Source organism: Mus caroli, unplaced genomic scaffold, assembly GCF_978045245.1.
Source record: "Mus caroli unplaced genomic scaffold, Mus_caroli_1 scaffold_18, whole genome shotgun sequence".
NCBI lineage: Eukaryota > Metazoa > Chordata > Mammalia > Rodentia > Muridae > Mus > Mus caroli.
Genome location: NW_028227273.1, coordinates 90,580,437 through 90,599,039, shown reverse-complemented (window position 1 = coordinate 90,599,039; position 18,603 = coordinate 90,580,437). Strand labels below are relative to the sequence as shown.

General features: G+C 42.7%; 1 protein-coding gene across 2 annotated transcripts in view; it reads left to right on the top strand.

The window, feature by feature from the left end:
• Tiam2 (TIAM Rac1 associated GEF 2) overlaps nucleotides 1-18,603 on the top strand; it is a 206,975-nt gene that overhangs the window by 114,721 nt on the left and 73,651 nt on the right. For both annotated transcript variants that reach the window (XM_021186122.2, XM_021186121.2), the window contains exons 7-10: nucleotides 7,137-7,322; nucleotides 8,509-8,655; nucleotides 9,579-9,650; nucleotides 17,622-17,780. In XM_021186122.2, the coding sequence (XP_021041781.1) occupies nucleotides 7,137-7,322; nucleotides 8,509-8,655; nucleotides 9,579-9,650; nucleotides 17,622-17,780 (564 nt within the window). The remainder of the gene's footprint in view (nucleotides 1-7,136; nucleotides 7,323-8,508; nucleotides 8,656-9,578; nucleotides 9,651-17,621; nucleotides 17,781-18,603) is intronic.

Below are 18,603 nucleotides of genomic sequence, written 5' to 3'. Positions count from 1 at the left end.
GATGGCATTTCTTGGCCAGCTCCTGACTCCTTTTTCTTGAAGAAATACACAGAAGCTTCTGTTGTATAAATATCTGTAGCAGCTTTAATTGTTTTCAGGTGTACAGGTGGAGGTTATTCTCCCAGACACTGAATAGCAGCAAATGCTAAATGTCTGTCCTATCTCTGAAGTGCACTTGATTGTCATTGTTTTTTGGAACGCCAGGTTCCTGCCATCACACATGCTGTGTTTGTCTGTGTGCAGTTCATCCAGCAGGGCAGTGGTTCTCAACCTCCCTAATACTGTGGTCCCTTAATACAGTTCCTCACATTGGGGTGACCCCCAACCATAACATTATTTCATTGCTACTTCATAAGTGTCACTTTGTTACTGTTGGGAATTGTAATGTAAATATCTGATATGTGGGAGACTGCATTAGTTAGGGAAGCAGAAACCGGCCTGAGTAGGGCCACAGGCCTCATCCGGCCGGATCAGCGCCGGGGAAGCTAGAGCGCAGGGTTGCCTGACACCCGCCAGCTACCCACGACCCCCACCACAGGATTTTGGGACTGCTGGTGAGTGGAACACAGCTTCTGCTCCAGTCCAATCACGCGGGACCTGAGACTGCTCTGGTTGGGGAGAGAGAAATCCGGCCTACATAGGGCCACAAGCCTCTTCCGGTCAGAAAAGCACCGGGGCAGCTAGGGCCCAGGGTCGGCTGACACTCGCCAGCTACCCACAACACCCGCCACAGGATCTTAAGACTTCTGGTGAGTGGAACACAGCTTCTGCTCCAATCCAATTGCGCGCGGGACCTGAGACTGCATTAGTTAGGGAAGCAGAAACCGGCCTGAGTAGGACCACAGGCCTCTTCCGGCTGGACCAGCACCGGGGTACCGCCAGCTTCCCACGACCCACTCCGCAGGATTTTGAGACTGCTGGTGAGTGGAACACAGCTTCTGCTCCAATCTTTAAACAGTGACAACGATAACAACTAACCCCAGAGATTACCAGATGGCGAAAGGTAAACGTAATAATCTTACTAACAGAAACCAAGACCACTCGCCATCATCAGAACCAGCACCCCCACTTCGCCCAGTCCAGGGCACCCCAACACACCGGAGAAGCTAGACACGTATCTAAAAGCATATCTCATGATGATGGTAGAGGACATCAAGAAAGACTTTAATAACTCACTTAAAGAATTACAGGAGAACATGGCTAAAGAGTTACAAGTCCTTAAAGAAAAACAGGATAACACAATCAAACAGGTAGAAGTCCTTAAAGAAAAACAAGATAACACAATCAAACAGGTAGAAGTCCTTAAAGAAAAACAGGAAAACACATCCAAACAGATGATGGAAATGAACAAAACCATACTAGACCTAAAAAGGGAAGTAGACACAATAAAGAAAACCCAAAATGAGGCAACACTGGAGATAGAAACCCTAGGAAAGAAATCTGGAACCATAGATACGAGCATCAGCAACAGAATACAAGAGATGGAAGAGAGAATCTCAGGTGCAGAAGATTCCATAGAGAACATCGGCACAACAATCAAGGAAAATGTAAAATGCAAAAAGATCCTAACTCAAAACATCCAAGAAATACAGGACACAATGAGAAGACCAAACCTACGGATAATAGGAGTGGATGAGAATGAAGATTTTCAACTCAAAGAACCAGCAAACATCTTCAACAAAATTATAGAAGAAAACTTCCCAAATCTAAAGAAAGAGATGCCCATGAACATACAAGAAGCCTACAGAACTCCAAATAGACTGGACCAGAAAAGAAATACCTCCCGACACATAATAATCAGAACAACAGATGCTCTAAATAAAGATAGAATACTAAAAGCAGTAAGAGAAAAAGGCCAAGTAACATATAAAGGCAAGCCTATCAGAATTACACCAGATTTTTCACCAGAGACTATGAAGGCCAGAAGATCCTGGACGGATGTTATACAGACACTAAAAGAACACAAATTCCAGCCCAGGTTACTATACCCAGCCAAACTCTCAATTAACATAGATGGAGAAACCACAGTATTCCACGACAAAACCAAATTCACACATTATCTCTCCACGAATCCAGCCCTTCAAAGGATAATAACAGAAAAAAACCAATACAAGGACAGGAACCACGCCCTAGAAACAACAAGAAGGTAATCCCTCAACAAACCGAAAAGAAGACAGCCACAAGAACAGAATGCCAACTTTAACAACAAAAATAACAGGAAACAACAATTACTTTTCCTTAATATCTCTTAATATCAATGGACTCAACTCCCCAATAAAAAGACATAGACTAACAAACTGGCTACACAAACAAGACCCAACATTTTGCTGCTTACAGGAAACTCATCTCAGAGAAAAAGATAGACACTACCTCAGAATGAAAGGCTGGAAAACAATTTTCCAAGCAAATGGTATGAAGAAACAAGCTGGAGTAGCCATTCTAATATCTGATAAGATTGACTTCCAACCCAAAGTCATTAAAAAAGACAGGGAGGGACACTTCATACTCATCAAAGGTAAAATCCTCCAAGAGGAACTATCAATCCTGAATATCTATGCTCCAAATACAAAGGTAGCCACATTCATTAAAGAAACTTTAGTAAATCTCAAAGCACACATTGCACCTCATACAATAATAGTGGGAGACTTCAACACACCACTTTCACCAATGGACAGATCATGGAAACAGAAACTAAACAGGGACACAGAGGAACTAAGAGAAATTATGAATCAAATGGATCTGGCAGATATCTACAGAACATTCTATCCTAAAACAAAAGGATATACCTTCTTCTCAGCACCTCATGGCACCTTCTCCAAAATTGACCACATAATTGGTCACAAAACAGGCATCAACAGATACAAAAATATTGAAATTGTCCCATGCATCCTATCAGATCACCATGGACTAAAGCTGATCTTCAATAACAAAATAAATAATAGAAAGCCAACCTTCACGTGGAAACTGAACAACACTCTTCTCAATGATACCTTGGTCAAGGAAGGAATAAAGAAAGAAATTAAGGACTTTTTAGAGTTCAATGAAAATGAAGCCACAACATACCCAAACTTATGGGACGCAATGAAAGCATTTCTAAGAGGAAAACTCATAGCTCTGAGTTCCTCCAAAAGGAAACTAGAGAGAGCACACATTAGCAGCTTGACAACACACCTAAAAGCACTAGAACAAAAGGAAGCAAATTCACCCAAGAGGAGTAGACCGCAGGAAATAATCAAACTCAGGGGTGAAATCAACCAAGAGGAAACAAGAAAAACTATTCAAAGAATCAACCAATCAAGGAGCTGGTTCTTTGAGAAGATCGACAAGATAGATAAACCCTTAGCCAGACTCACTAGAGGGCACAGGGAAAGCATCCTAATTAACAAAATCAGAAATGAAAAAGGAAACATAACAACAGATCCTGAAGACATCCAAAACACCATCAGATCCTTCTACCAAAGGCTATACTCAACAAAACTGGAGAACCTGGATGAAATGGAGAAGTTCCTAGACAGATACCAGGTACCAAAGTTGAATCAAGATCAGGTTAATGATCTAAACAGCCCTATATCCCCCAAAGAAATAGAAGCAGTCATTAATAGTCTCCCAACTAAAAAAAGCCCAGGACCAGATGGGTTTAGTGCAGAGTTCTATCAGACCTTCAAAGAAGATCTAATCCCAGTTCTTCACAAACTATTCCACAAAATAGAAACAGAAGGTACTCTACCCAACTCATTCTATGAAGCCACAATTACTCTGATACCTAAACCACAAAAAGACCCAACAAAGATAGAAAACTTCAGACCAATATCCCTTATGAATATTGATGCAAAAATCCTCAATAAAGTTCTTGCTAACCGAATCCAAGAACACATCAAAACAATCATCCATCCTGACCAAGTAGGTTTCATCCCAGGGATGCAGGGATGGTTCAATATACGGAAATCCATCAACGTAATCCAGTATATAAACAAACTCAAAGACAAAAACCACATGGTCATCTCGTTAGATGCGGAAAAAGCATTTGACAAGATCCAACACCCATTCATGATAAAAGTCTTGGAAAGATCAGGAATTCAAGGCCCATACCTAAACATGATAAAAGCAATCTACAGCAAACCAGTAGCCAACATCAAAGTAAATGGTGAGAAGCTTGAAGCAATCCCTCTAAAATCAGGGACTAGACAAGGCTGTCCACTTTCTCCATACCTATTCAACATTGTACTTGAAGTCCTAGCCAGAGCAATTTGACAACAAAAGGAGATCAAAGGGATACAAATTGGAAAAGATGAAGTCAAAATATCCCTTTTTGCAGATGATATGATAGTATATATAAGTGACCCTAAAAATTCCACCAGAGAACTCCTAAGCCTGATAAACAGCTTCGGTGAAGTAGCTGGATATAAAATTAACTCAAACAAATCAATGGCCTTTCTCTACACAAAGAATAAACAGGCTGAGAAAGAAATTAGGGAAACAACACCCTTCTCAATAGTCACAAATAATATTAAATATCTTGGCGTGACTCTAAGGAAGTGAAAGATCTGTATAATAAAAACTTCAAGTCTCTGAAGAAATAAATTATAGAAGATCTCAGAAGATGGAAAGATCTCCCATGCTCATGGATTGGCAGGATCAACATTGTAAAAATGGCTATCTTGCCAAAAGCAATCTACAGATTCAATGCAATCCCCATCAAAATTCCAACTCAATTCTTCAACGAATTAGAAAGTGCAATCTGCAAATTCATCTGGAATAACAAAAAACCTAGGATAGCAAAAACTCTTCTCAAGGATAAAAGAACCTCTGGTGGAATCACCATGCCGGACCTAAAGCTCTACTACAGAGCAATTGTGATAAAAACTGCATGGTACTGGTATAGTGACAGACAAATAGACCAATGGAATAGAATTGAAGACCCAGAAATGAACCCACACACCTATGGTCACTTGATCTTCGACAAGGGAGCTAAAAACATCCAGTGGAAGAAAGACAGCATTTTCAACAAATGGTGCTGGCACAACTGGTTGTTAACATGTAGAAGAATGCGAATTGATCCATTCCTATCTCCTTGTACTAAGGTCAAGTCTAAGTGGATCAAGGAACTTCACATAAAACCAGAGACACTGAAACTTATAGAGGAGAAAGTGGGGAAAAGCCTTGAAGATATGGGCACAGGGGAAAAATTCCTGAATAGAACAGTAATGGCTTGTGCTGTAAGATCGAGAATTGACAAGTGGGACCTCATGAAACTACAAAGCTTCTGCAAGGCTAAAGACACCATCAATAAGACAAAAAAACCACCAACAGATTGGGAAAGGATCTTCACCTATCCTAAATCAGATAAGGGACTAATATCCAATATATATAAAGAACTCAAGAAGGTGGACTCCAGAAAGTCAAATAACCCCATTAAAAAATGGGGCTCAGAACTGAACAAAGAATTCTCACCTGAGGAATACCGAATGGCAGAGAAACACCTGAAAAAATGTTCAACATCCTTAATCATCAGGGAAATGCAAATCAAAACAACCCTGAGATTCCACCTCACACCAGTCAGAATGGCTAAGATCAAAAATTCAGGTGACAGCAGATGCTGGCGAGGATGTGGAGAAAGAGGAACACTCCTCCATTGTTGGTGGGATTGCAAGCTTGTACAACCACTCTGGAAATCAGTCTGGCGGTTCCTCAGAAAATTGGACATAGTACTACCGGAGGATCCAGCAATACCTTTCCTGGGCATATATCCAGAAGATGTCCCAACCGGTAAAAAGGACACATGCTCCACTATGTTCATAGCAGCCCTATTTATAATAGCCAGAAGCTGGAAAGAACCCAGATGTCCCTCAACAGAGGAATGGATACAGAAATTATGGTACATTTACACAATGGAGTACTACTCAGCTATTAAAAAGAATGAATTTATGAAATTCCTAGCCAAATGGATGGACCTGGAGGGCATCATCTTGAGTGAAGTAACACAATCACAAAAGAACTCACACAATATGTATTCACTGATAAGTGGATATTAGCCCAAAACTTAGGATACCCAAGATATAAGATACAATTTGCTAAACGCATGAAACTCAAGTAGAATGAAGACCAAAGTGTGGACACTGTGCACCTTCTTAGAATTGGGAACAAAACACCTAGGGAAGGAGTTACAGAGACAAAGTTCGTAGCTGTGATGAAAGGATGGACCATTTAGAGACTGCCGTATCCAGGGATCCATCCCATAATCAGCTTCTAAACTCTGACACCATTGCATACACTAGCAAGATTTTGCTGAAAGGACCCAAATATAGCTGTCTCTTGTGAGACGATGCCGGGGCCTAGCAAACACAGGAGTGGATGTTCACAGTCAGCTATTGGATGTATCACTGGGCTCCCAATGGAGAAGCTAGAGAAAGTACCCAAGGAGCTAAAGGGATCTGCAACCCTATTGTTGGAACAACATGATGTACTAACCAGAACCCCGGAGCTCTTGTCTCTAGCTGCATATGTATCGAAAGATGGCCTAGTCGGCCATCACTGGAAAGAGAGGCCCATTGGACTTGCAAACTTTATATGCCCCAATATAGGGGAATGCCAGGGCCAAAAGAATGGGAATGGGTGGGTAGGGAAGTGGGGGGCGCTATGGGGGACTTTTGGGATAGCATTGGAAATGTAAATGAGGAAAATATGTAATAAAAATATAAAAAAAAATATCTGATATGTGATACCCCGCCCCCATACACTGGTCATGACCCACAAGAAAGGACCTAGGGGTATAAATGGGAAGAGACATGTGACAGGGGAGGCATGTGTTTCACTTTATATCCCATAGTGCTCTGTAACGTAGTATTGTTGCTCTGTAACTATCACGCACCTTGGCATGTCACTCTACTGGGACCCCCAGCTGCCTTTGATCTTGGCTGTCCTGATGAAGTATATCCGGGTGTCTGTGTAGGACCATGACCTAGTAAGTTCCAGCACAAGGGTGTTAAATGTGGGGAGCAGCAGATTGAAACCACACAGCTCCAGCTGCTAGTAATTTGTCCTTGAGGGCTGTGTAAGGAATTGCATTTGCAGGTGGGGCTGCATAGACTTGTAGCTAAGGTTGAAGTCACCGTTCTTCTCTCTTCTCCCTGTTTAAGATCCGGCAATGGGAGCAGAATCTGGAAAAGTTCCACATGGACCTGTTCCGCATGCGCTGCTATTTGGCAAGCTTACAAGGTGGGGAGTTGCCAAATCCCAAGAGTCTCCTTGCTGCCACCAGCCGCCCCTCCAAGCTGGCTCTTGGCAGGCTGGGCGTGCTGTCTGTTTCGTCTTTCCATGCTCTGGTAAGTTCCTGGGGCGGGTTGGGTCAGTGGCTTGCACCTTTCCGCAGTCGACTAATACCTTTGCTGGAAGTTAACCTCGTAACTGACAAGGGTCACCAGAGGCTGGGTACTGGGGACCAGCAGAGTAAACTGTAGTTCCAGTTTCTCAGATGTGTATTGTAGCTGTAAGCTGGAAGTTACTACATATTCTTATCTCCCTGTCTATCCTTCCCTCTTGGGAAGGTGCTGGTCCCTGAGGAGTGCTCTTACTGGGTAAAGAAGAGAAAGATGAAATTAAATGATGTTTAATCTGGGTCTGGGATTATAGTTCAGTGAGTAAAGTGGTGTTCTTGAAAATGTGAAGACCTGGACTTCATCCCTAGAGTCTATATTTGGGGAGCTCCAGGTAAACAAGAACCTATCTCTAAAAAACAGAAGAATAAGGGGGAAAAAAAGATGGAGTACTAGGGAGATGGTTCAGTGACTAGAGCAAGAAGAAAGACATTCTGGTATGTATCCCTGCAAATGCTGGGAGACCCTAGCTACCCACCTGTAAGTCCAGCCTTTGGAAGGTGGAGACAGGATCCCTAGAGCTGAGCAAGTTGGCTAGCCAGGTTAGTAATATCAGTGAGTTCTGAGATTGATTGATATTATGTGTCTCAAAAAAACAAGAAGTATTGGGGAAGATTCCTGATGTCAGCTTCAGGCCTCCGCTGCACACACACATGCACAGGTGCCCTCACATATATGAACATGCATATACACGGGCACAGTCACCATATACACATAAAAAGGAGAAAAAAATGAAAAGAATAAACATTGTGGGTGGTGCCTGAGGACCTTTGGGGTCTATATGCACCTGCAGACACACAGACACGTATACAAACACAATGCATAAACAGTGGTTGCGTGGTCTGTTGTGCTGGGAGCTCCACGGGGAGGGTCTGAACTTGCTTCTGGCTTTTTACATTAAACTGGCTCATCTTGAAGAGCTCAGAGTGGTTTTGCCGACTCTGCTGCCTGTCATGGGTCCATCTGATTGTTGGTTTGTGCTATTTAGGTAAGGCCACTGTGGAGGCTGATTTCTTCTGTGTGTGAACTATGCAGCAGACTCAGACACTGTCAGAACACACAGTAAGGCTGACGTCTCCACCGCACAGAAACTTTGATGGGCTTTAAGATGTTTTTCAATTGTGTTTAACATTAGGTGTGTTCCAGAGATGATTCCACTCTCAGGAAAAGAACACTTTCTCTCACCCAGAGAGGAAAAAGCAAGAAAGGCATATTTTCTTCACTGAAAGGTCTGGACACCCTAGCAAGAAAGGGGAGGGAGAAGAGAGCTTCCATAACTCAGGTGAGTTCTTGACATGGGAGGAACAAGATGCTAGGTGAAATTTTTGACACCTCCATTTCTATTTGCATTTTTGTTTACTTGCAAGAAGTAGCTATTTGTTGGCTATAGGTAGTGGTTAACTGTAACCCATTGGCTAATATTGAGCCTACATTTTCTGAATGGAACTGCCATAATTACATTCTGTATATAAATGTCAAGGTCAATTTTTATATTAAGGTAACTTCATTTAATTAAAATGATAAAGTAATAGATAACAGGATAACTTGCTTATTTTAGAAGTATCATTTAGTTAATTAAATGAGCCTTACTGTCTGCCTCAGTGTATCTGCTAAATGTTCTCAACAAAAGATTTCTTGATAAACAAAAGCATTTGGTTGAACATTTTTGTTTTAAAAAAGATGCGATGTCAGTACTTACACAGCTGAATGAAGTTCATTATTAGTTATGCCTAGTTGAGTAGTTCATGCTTATATTCTACAAAATTTAGAAGATAAGATTTACAAAAGTAAAAAAGAACGATTCTAGTCTTTTTGGCTTCAAACAAAGGTCTACTAACATATTGTCTTCCAATATTTATTCTAAGCACATTAGAAACAGTTATAAGATCGATTCTGTGGCTGTGCCAACCCTGTTCCTCACCTTCTGAAATGCACGATTAGTTAAAAAAAAGAGCAATGTCAAGAGAATTTCAGATGACTCAAATACTATGAAACATCACAGAAAAGTATATATGAAGCTATGAGAGGACAGAAAGCAGATATCTCTGCAGAGGGAAAGCTTCGTATTTGAATATTGGTATAGACTGTGAAATGGAGACAAAATAAAATGGTATACAACTTCAATCTTTAAACTAAAATGTGTAAATGCCAAGGAACACTGCAGAACCTTTTTATTAGTCTTCTTTTCTTCCTCCTCTGTATTAGATGTTTGATTCTAGCCACAGCCATGGATTTCTTGGAACTCAGCTACCTCAAAAGTCCACTAACTCCAACAAGGTAAATATGGTGGGACAGGACAGCCATCTTGGAAGCCATCTTGTTTTATGCTGACTAAGTTGATGAATGCTGTTTTAGAGTCTTCACATGGATCTGTTAAAAGACAAGATTAGAATTAAAATGGTCCTACTAAGTAAGCTAAGAGGTGTTCCCTGAATGCTAAGAATTTTTGGAGGATTTTAAACTTACGACATTACCACCTGAAAATTAGTACCTTGCCAGAGCTCCAATTTGGTGTAAGGTTCCCTGTTCCTCAGCAGTTCCTGACCCTGCTTTGAATATTAGTGACTGTCAAGTTACAGCTTCCTCTGTGGTCTCAAGGCCTTCACACAGATGCTTCTCGAGACATCCTCAGTTGGGTTGAGCAATGTCTTCTCTAGTCTCGAGGGTTGCTTCTGTTTCTGAGCTCAGGCGTACGGTCAGAAGTGGATGCACTACTTGATATGCTTATAGTTATGTTTTGATCTTTCTCCAAACTCCCGTCCTTCTGGAAAGGCTGTGGTTCATATTATTAGTCAGTGTCTCCAGATCTCCCTCCACCAGATTACTTTATTTTTTCATTTTATTTCTAACAGACATCTGAGCTACTCATCAAAGGTAAATGGTCAGTAGTGGAACTGGAGAGATGGGGTTCGGAGGTTAGGAATATCTACTGTTGTTCAACAGGCTCCAAGTTCATTTTCTAGCACCAGATGGTGGCTAACAACCACCTGTAACTCCAGTTCTGGAAGGATTTGATGTTCTCTTCTGGCCTCAGAGGATTCCAGACACATTTGCAGATATATAGCATAATAAAATAATTTAAAAACACTGATAATGGGGCTGAAGGAATGGTTCAACATTTACTGGAGTTTGCTGCTCCTCAGTGGACCTGAGTTTAGTTCCCAGCATCCACAGGACAGCTCACAACTGCCTATAGCTTCAGCTCCAGGAGACCCTGATGCTCTCACCCAACCTCCATGGGTACCTGCATACAAATGGCATGGACACATACACACTCTCTCACACCAACAAGAATTTTTTAAAAAGTTAAAATAAGAAAGCCTGATAATGATCAGCATAAACAAACCTACTCCATCATTGCCAAAACTACCCAACACATAATGGGAATAATTGGATAAGTTGGAAGTTTAGTCTGAAAAAAACAAAAACAAAAACAACCTGAGTTAGACACTGACAGTTGCTTTGGTTGGGGGGAGTGGGGTACTCTCTGGTGATATAAAATACTCAGTGTAGACATCTATGTGTTCTGCCTCCTTGTGAAGCTGGGTACAGTCTCTTTAGTGTGCCCTTGCTGTTGCTAAAGCTGTTTCTCCTGCATGGCAGCTCGGCCTCAGGTGCCCTGCCTCCTATAGGATGAGTGTGAATGGGTTGAAGAGTCTATAGAATTATATTTCTTCTAATCTGCAACCTCCCAGGACCATGGTGGCAAGAGCAGGTTGGTGGGGGATGAGGGGCTTGAACCAGGAATCTCCTGCTTTATGCTCTTTTTGGCAAAGTTCTAAGCCATGGGTAGACAGAAAAGCTGCATCCAATTTTTCTTTTCTATAAAGGATGCTATTTATAAGGAATGCTGTCTGTTTCCTGCCCTGTGGTCTCTGTATACTTGAATAGCTGATTTAAAACCCCTGTCAGATCATACTGTTGTTGGAGAATTTGACATAATCCTGTGGTTGATATGTCACACAGATTTGCTATATTCTTACTGTGTCCTGCCTTGTCCTATTAAGTCACGTGTATGTGAATGTGAGTGTGTATATATGAGGTGTGTGTATGTGAGAGTGTGTGTGAGTTAATGTGTGTTTGTATGAGTATGTATGTGTATATGTGGGTGTGAGAGTATTTGTGAGTTAGTGTGTGTTTATATGAGTGTATGATTATGTATGAGTGTGTGCATGTGGATGTGTGTGTGTGTGAGTTAGTGTTTGTTTGTATCAGTGTGTGTGTGTGAGTGTGTGAGTATGTATGAGTGTGTGCATGTGAATGTGAGAGTGTGTATGTGTGCATGAATATGTGTGTGTGACTGTGTATGTATGTTGTTTTGAAGAGCTTTTCATAAGCTTTGGCTCTGTGCAGTATAAGTGTTCCTGTGTATTTTAAACCCACAGCTCATGTCAACATTATGATACTCAGTGTTTGTTAGTTAATCATTTGTATTAGCTGTAGTCCTTTAATGGCTGGGAAGTGTTGTCTATGATAAAATCCCAGCGTTTTAAGCTTGCATCTCTTTAAACATTGTGTAACAAAGAAAGTTCTTATTTTAAAAGCTTAAAGAGTGAGATCATCAAAGCATTATTAAGACTCATGGCAGACTTTGAGAGGAAATTTTGCTAAAATAATCACTGATGACGAAGGTCAGTGCTTGGTTAAATCAGGCTCAGGTTTCCACATACTCCTGTTGAATCCTCAAGTCCCAAAGCTAGCAAAGACATCTCTCCAGCCCCCCGTTTGCTCCATTTAAGGATGAAACCCTGCATAGGGATACAGGAGATTCTCCATCTTTATGTTGGTTGCTTTAATGGTACAACTTTACATCTTTCTGTCCCGTGTCACAGAACACAGGTCTAGGTTCAAATTGAACTGCAGCTTAAAGTAAAAGAGACCTTTTTTGTTGTTGTTGTTATTTTTAATACCCCTTTGGCTGAAAATTCTGCTCGTGGCTGGTTGGATAATTACAATTCTCATTCACTGGTTGTCTTGTGCTATAGTCACGGAGAGTATTTGTAGCACACAAAGCGTCTGTTCTTCTACAGTAAGTACATTATGTGTGTTGCAGTTACACAGAAAGGCTGTTGTGAGGGAGGAGCTGAACCCCCTTTTAAGTACCCTACTATAATTGGTACATCCTGTGAGGGTCTCACAGTGAGTCACCCTAATTGGAAGTCTGTTAGCGCTGGAGGAAAGCCAGCCTTCTTGGAGCATTTTTTAAAGGACACCTTGGCCAGCCCCAAATGAGAGCTTTTCAGAGCCTCCTTGATGAGTAATAACGAGTCTCAGACAGTGTTTGGCAGGGAGGTGTTTGTTGTGGAGATGTGTCAACAAATCTCCCACCGAGCTAGGGTGGCAGCTGCCCCAGAAAGCCACAACAGCCATGGCAGCCCCTGGCCTTGGCCTCTGTTCCTATAAAACTGTCTGGGGTGTCCTGCCTTTCTGTGGCAGTAAGTAAATGAAGGATTGCCTCATTGCTTACTAGCTACAGACTTGGGGGTGGGGGCTGAGGGTGGGGGGTGTTGGGCGCCCTGATGTCGGTTTCTCAAATGGAAAATGTGAACAAAATAACCAACTGTTGACCACAGTGTACAGGCTGTTTAAATAGATTGCTAGTCTGGAACCCTCTACAGCACATGTACGCATATAGACCGTATCCATGTTTGTCTCTTTCCGTATACATAGCTGGCCAGCCAGGTCTTCGTTTTTCCTTCCTAACCACTGGTGTCTGGGCATCTGCCCAAGAAGGAAATAAACACTACATCCTCGATGATATGGAGCTGTCAAGAAAAGCCAGAGCTCATCATTTCTTTTGTGCTGTCCCCTCATCTCACTTGCTAATAGACTCTCCTTTTATCAGCGACAGCGGTGGTGTGGGCCCCCCACCCCCTGCTTTTGACAGACACTGTGATTTTGCTACTCACATCCCGTCCCTACAATGATCCAGGCAGTAATTATAAGTCATTGGACCAAAAAGCATCTGCTGCAAGAACACACAGGGTTACTATCGTGTGTGTGTGTGTGTGTGTGTGTGTGTGTGTGTGTGTGTGTGACACATACTGAGCCTAAGTGATTGGACATGTGGTTTTGGGACCATTAGTGCCATGATGATGATATGATAGATGATGTAGATGATGATCTACTAGTGTAGAAGTTGCCCTATCAGGAAAGCTAGCTTGATTTACAATTTTTACAATTGCTAAGGTGGCATGTTATGGCTGGGGCTAGAGTTCCAGCAGGAGTTGGGCTGTGAGGAGACAGCACTGCACCCCAATCCCAGGTTCCCCAAGGTTTCAGAACAAGGAATAATTCTCATGCAGTTCTGGACAGTGGCTGTCACTGAACTGTGCATGTATGGTGTTCAGACTCTGTCCAAGCTGACTAAAGAAGACGGTTCTCAGTATGTCTCCCTAATGCCACTCCTCCTGGGGTGACCTTGTGAAGCTGGCGTTTGTAGTGGTCACCTCTAAGGAGGGAGGTGTTGAAGGTTGTTGTTGAGGTAGCAGGTTACCTACCAGGCTACCTAAGGGTAGCAAGACAGGATTTGAGCTGGACCATTTTTGCTTCTTTTCTTTATGTTCTCCAGCAGCTGAGAACTTTGAACAGGGCTTTGGAAATGATCTTTTGACCGGAGGGAGGCAGGTTAGTAGAACAGGAGAGAGCAAGTAGACTACGCAACACTCTTGTCAGAGCTAGCCAGCGATGGGCCTTTGGATGAGTCCTTTTAAAAGCACTGTGAGAAGGGTGTGTGGGAAGGAATTTTCCAGATGTCCCATTTGTGTGTGTGAGAGTGTGTGTGTGTGAGTGTGTTGAATGTGTATATATGTGTGTGTTGAGTGTGTGTGTGAGTGTGTGTATGTGTGTGTGTGTGTGAGTGTGTTGAATGTGTATATGTGTATGTGTTGAGTGTGTGTGTGTGTGTATTTAGTCTGGGGATTTTTCTCTCTTATGAAAAGGACACAGAAGAAGGTTTTGTCTAACTCTCAAAATTGAGGTGCACATGGCTTCAGTTTAGATGCTGAAGGAAGAAACCAAAGTAGCTTTCTCTCCAAAAGGGCAAAGCTTAAAATAACTTGGGAGATCTGTATTCATCAAGTAGACTTTCCCCCCTGGTTCTAATTAATCCATTCCACATTCATTGACTTCATTGAATAGCCAGGTCTCTCCTTTTCTATAGTGAATAAATGTGTGTGCATGCTTGCACGGTACAGCAAAAAAGCACATCTGATTTGTCATCATGGGAGGTCTCTGAAGAGGCTTTAAGTCACCGGTGGCCTTGGCTTTGATAGGCATCTTCTGTGAACAGTGGAGACGGGGAAAGGAAGACTGGTCCTTGCAGGTGCAGGTTCACAGTCAGACTCAGTTGAGCATAGCAAGATTGTTCTATCATCCTTTCTTCGACCTCTCTGTCTACTTTCACACATCTCTTTTGTCCAAGCCCTGCCTTCCTTGAGCAATCTGCCATTTAATCTTTCTGAAAGTTGGGACTAAGAAGAAGCTGACCCCAGAAAAGCAAATTCGAGCCAGATGCCTTGATCATTTACCTTTGCTGCGTGTGACTCTTTAATAGCATCCGGCTCCTCAGTACCCAGGTGTATTGTGGGTGTGAGATACCTTCTCAAGGGTCAGAGGAGGCTGATGAAGAAACAAAGACCTTATTGTCATGTCTCTTGCCACTTAAAGTGGGTGGACCCAAAGCTAACCCTTGTGTGAGCTGGATTCTGCTCTGTCAGGTACTGAGTTTGGTGGTGTCTTAGTTAGGGTTTTACTGCTGTGACCAAGGCAAGTCTTATAAAAAACAACATTTACTTGGGGCTGGCTTACAGGTTCAGAGGTTCAGTCCATTATCATCAGGGTAGGAGCATGGCAGTATCCAGGCAGGCATGGCACAGGCAGAGCTGAGAGTTCTGTGTCTTCATCCAAAGGCTGCTAGTGGACTTCCAGGCTACTAGGGTGAGGATCTTATGCCCACACCCACAGTGACACACCTACTCCAACCAGGCAACACCTCCAGATGGTGCCACTCCCTGGTCCAAAAATATACAAACCATCACAGGTGGGTTCCCCTAACTAGTGATTTCAACACTAAGGCGGGGGCACAGAGCGACAGAGGAGAGCAATTGCTTTGCAATGAACAGAGATGTAGAGGCAGGGGAGTGCCTTGCTTTTTATGGGAAATCCTCTTGAGACGGTTTGTCCAACTAGGGCATGGTTTGTGTAGTAGAATTAGGAAATGAATCTTGGCCATTAAGTCATGTTCACTGTGGAGGGAAGTTAATTGGCAGACTGCCATTTTCATGTGGTGTCAAAGTGGGGAGACCTGATTCATATCCAGACTTCGGGGGTCAGAGCCCTTCTATACCATAAGGATTAGTTGTGCACACTTAAAGTTCTTTAGAATTTCTGCACCCCCATTTTTCTCACCTGGAAAGTAGAGGGTAATGAGGGTGCGTACCTGAGTAGGCTCTGAGTAAATTTGTAGCCAGGTGGGAGTTTATTTTATGTGAAGCATCTCCCTCTGATGGACAGTCAGGGATAAGTACAGGCAGGAAGCCATGGTGTGGCATGGATTTGAATTTCCTGAGTCCCTGCCCAACTTGCTCTCTTGAAGGACAGTAGGAAGTTGCAGTGATGTGGTTTAAGTTCCTTTCTGTGGCCTTCCTTTTGATGTTCCTTACTCCATAGCGACCTCTGCTGGCCTTTCCATTTATTTTTGTTTTCAATATGCATTAAGAGGGGAGCCTTAACCAGCTTAATTAGGCCAGTGCTAGCTTTTACCTGGTGCCTGGATTGAACCACTGCCAAAGTGATCCATGTGCCCAGGAGAAGGGAGCCAGAGAAAGCCCTTACTCATGTGACAGGCCCCCTTAGGAGAGAGTATCCCAGCCTGGTGTCCTAGGCTCAGGGCATCTGCCCCTGTCTCTTCCTCTCTTCCTCAGTGAGGGGAGGTTGGTTCTGGCTGTGAACATCTTTTTGGGAAAATGTTCTGACCTTCACAGGTCCACGACAGGTCCAGTTATGCCACTTCAGGCCTGAGCACCACATTTCCAAAGACACGGACCCTTCCCGTCTCTCCAGGCCTGTTCTTCAGAATGGCTTTATCACATCAAGTTTGGCTTTGCACAGTTTACTTTGTGCTTAAAGATAGAGAAATGCATGGAGTCAACCGTGAGTTGACCCATCAGAGTGCTTGCTTTGAGGAGTGAGATGCTTGTAGCACTGTGAGAGCACTGAATCTACAAAAATCTACACAGCTGTCACGCTTTCGAGCCTATAAGACGTCTCTTAATTGTGGGTGATTCCTTTGCTCATAAAAGCTTGTCTTGTTAATTAAGAAATATCGGTAATGAGAACAATGCTTCCTTTTGCAAAGTGGTAAACTGAGGCTAAGCAAGTTGAAAACAAAAGTCTGTTTTGAGACAGGATCTCACTATGTAGCTGGCTGGTCTGGAACTTACTTTGTAGATGAGGCTCAAAATGAGATCTGGCTTCAAACTCAGAGATCTCCATATCTCTTCTAGGATTAAGGGAATACACCAACACATCTACCTAAATTAAACATTTCCCCCTGGGCTGCTATTGTCTAGTTAAGTAGCAGCTTTGGAGTTAGGTTCACCATAGTGTTCCTGAAAGGATCTAACTCAAAGAAATGTTTGAGATGCTTAGTATAGGAGTGGATTGTCACAAAGTGACTGGCTTCAGTGGTGAGGTTTACAGAAGTGTTTTGAAAAATCTCCTGCAGGTGGGACTCTTGGGGATGATTTCCTGACAGAGAGGCCATGTCTGGCATACCTGAAAGATGGAGAAAGGATGTCCTCTTTACTAGAAGTTACATTCAAAAAGTTTAATTAGGAGGAGAGAGAATCATCACACTTATGGAGAATTCAGTTTAGAGCTAATCTAGGGCACAGACAGACAGATGCCAATTGTTCTGGATGAGACCCTTTGGAAGCCGGAAAGGGACTAAGGATTCAATGTATATTTCCCATTTCTCCATCAGGACTCTATAGCAGTGAGATTGAGCTGTTCTGTGTTGACCCCATTGCAGAGTAGAAGAAGTCTTCATCCCTGGGCTTCAGCTCCATCTGTGTAGAGAGTCTGAAGAGCCAAGGACTGGCAGATCTGCCCCTGAATAGTGTGTAGGACCAATGTGGGATGTGTGCAAAACTTATAGTACAAACTGCTTGTATTAAGGGAACATTTGCCATCCCCTTCTGGTTTCTACTTTTGCTTATCCAATCTTTATTTTCTCACTGCACACAGGTCCATGACCTGCATCTGTATGGCTCCGCAGTAGACAGCGCGCTCCGAGACAGCATGTGGGAAGTCCAGACTTATGTTCACTTCCAGGATAACGAAGGAGTTACTGTGACCATCAAGCCAGAGCACAGGGTGGAAGATGTTCTGGCTTTGGCGTGCAAGGTGATGAATTTTGCCGTAGAAATACTTCTGAGTAGAGAGAGTTTGTTAATGGTGTATTCCTCTGCATTTGGTTTTGTGGGGGGTGTTCAAGACCCAACTTTCTACACAGGGGAACATACGAACATTTTCTAGCTAGTATGTTAATTCTCCACCCTTCAGAGGAATGAGTCCTCCGGTCATGGTTCCACACTTCCATGAAGCCATCTAGAGTCATTGTGACACCTGTTGCTGTTCACATTACATGGAGATGATGTATCTTGGTGTGCTATTCAGTCCATAATTCATTCCCACTCACAGTTGCTTTATGGACTTTTATTTCCAGTCTAAAGAGGAACTATAGCATAAATCCATTCAGCACCGGCATGCCTAGCACTTTCCGACCACCAGGTGGCAGACAAGAGCTGAAAAATTTAAATACATTGGACTAGAGTCTGCTGACTTTCATGGTAGAATATTTCAACTCTTTTGTGCTTGGCCTTGAGGCTTTAGTTTGTATGTCTAATTGTGGTTATAAAGTTAACTGCATCCCCTAAGCCCAGAGTGTAAGCCTTTTATTTAGAAAAGCCTTTTATTCAGGTGATAAAAACTGTGATTAGCTTTCTGGGTGTTAAAAGGTGTCAGAGGCGGGAGGTCAGCTAAATTCTGGAGCACAGGCTTGAGAGAAATGCTTTTCTGCTGAAAGTGTGGGGAAGAAAGAAAAGATACAAGTGAGGGAAAGAGGAGGTACACACACACTTAAATACACACACTCACACACACATATACACACACACATATATACATATACACATACTCTCACATACATACACACATAAATATACAT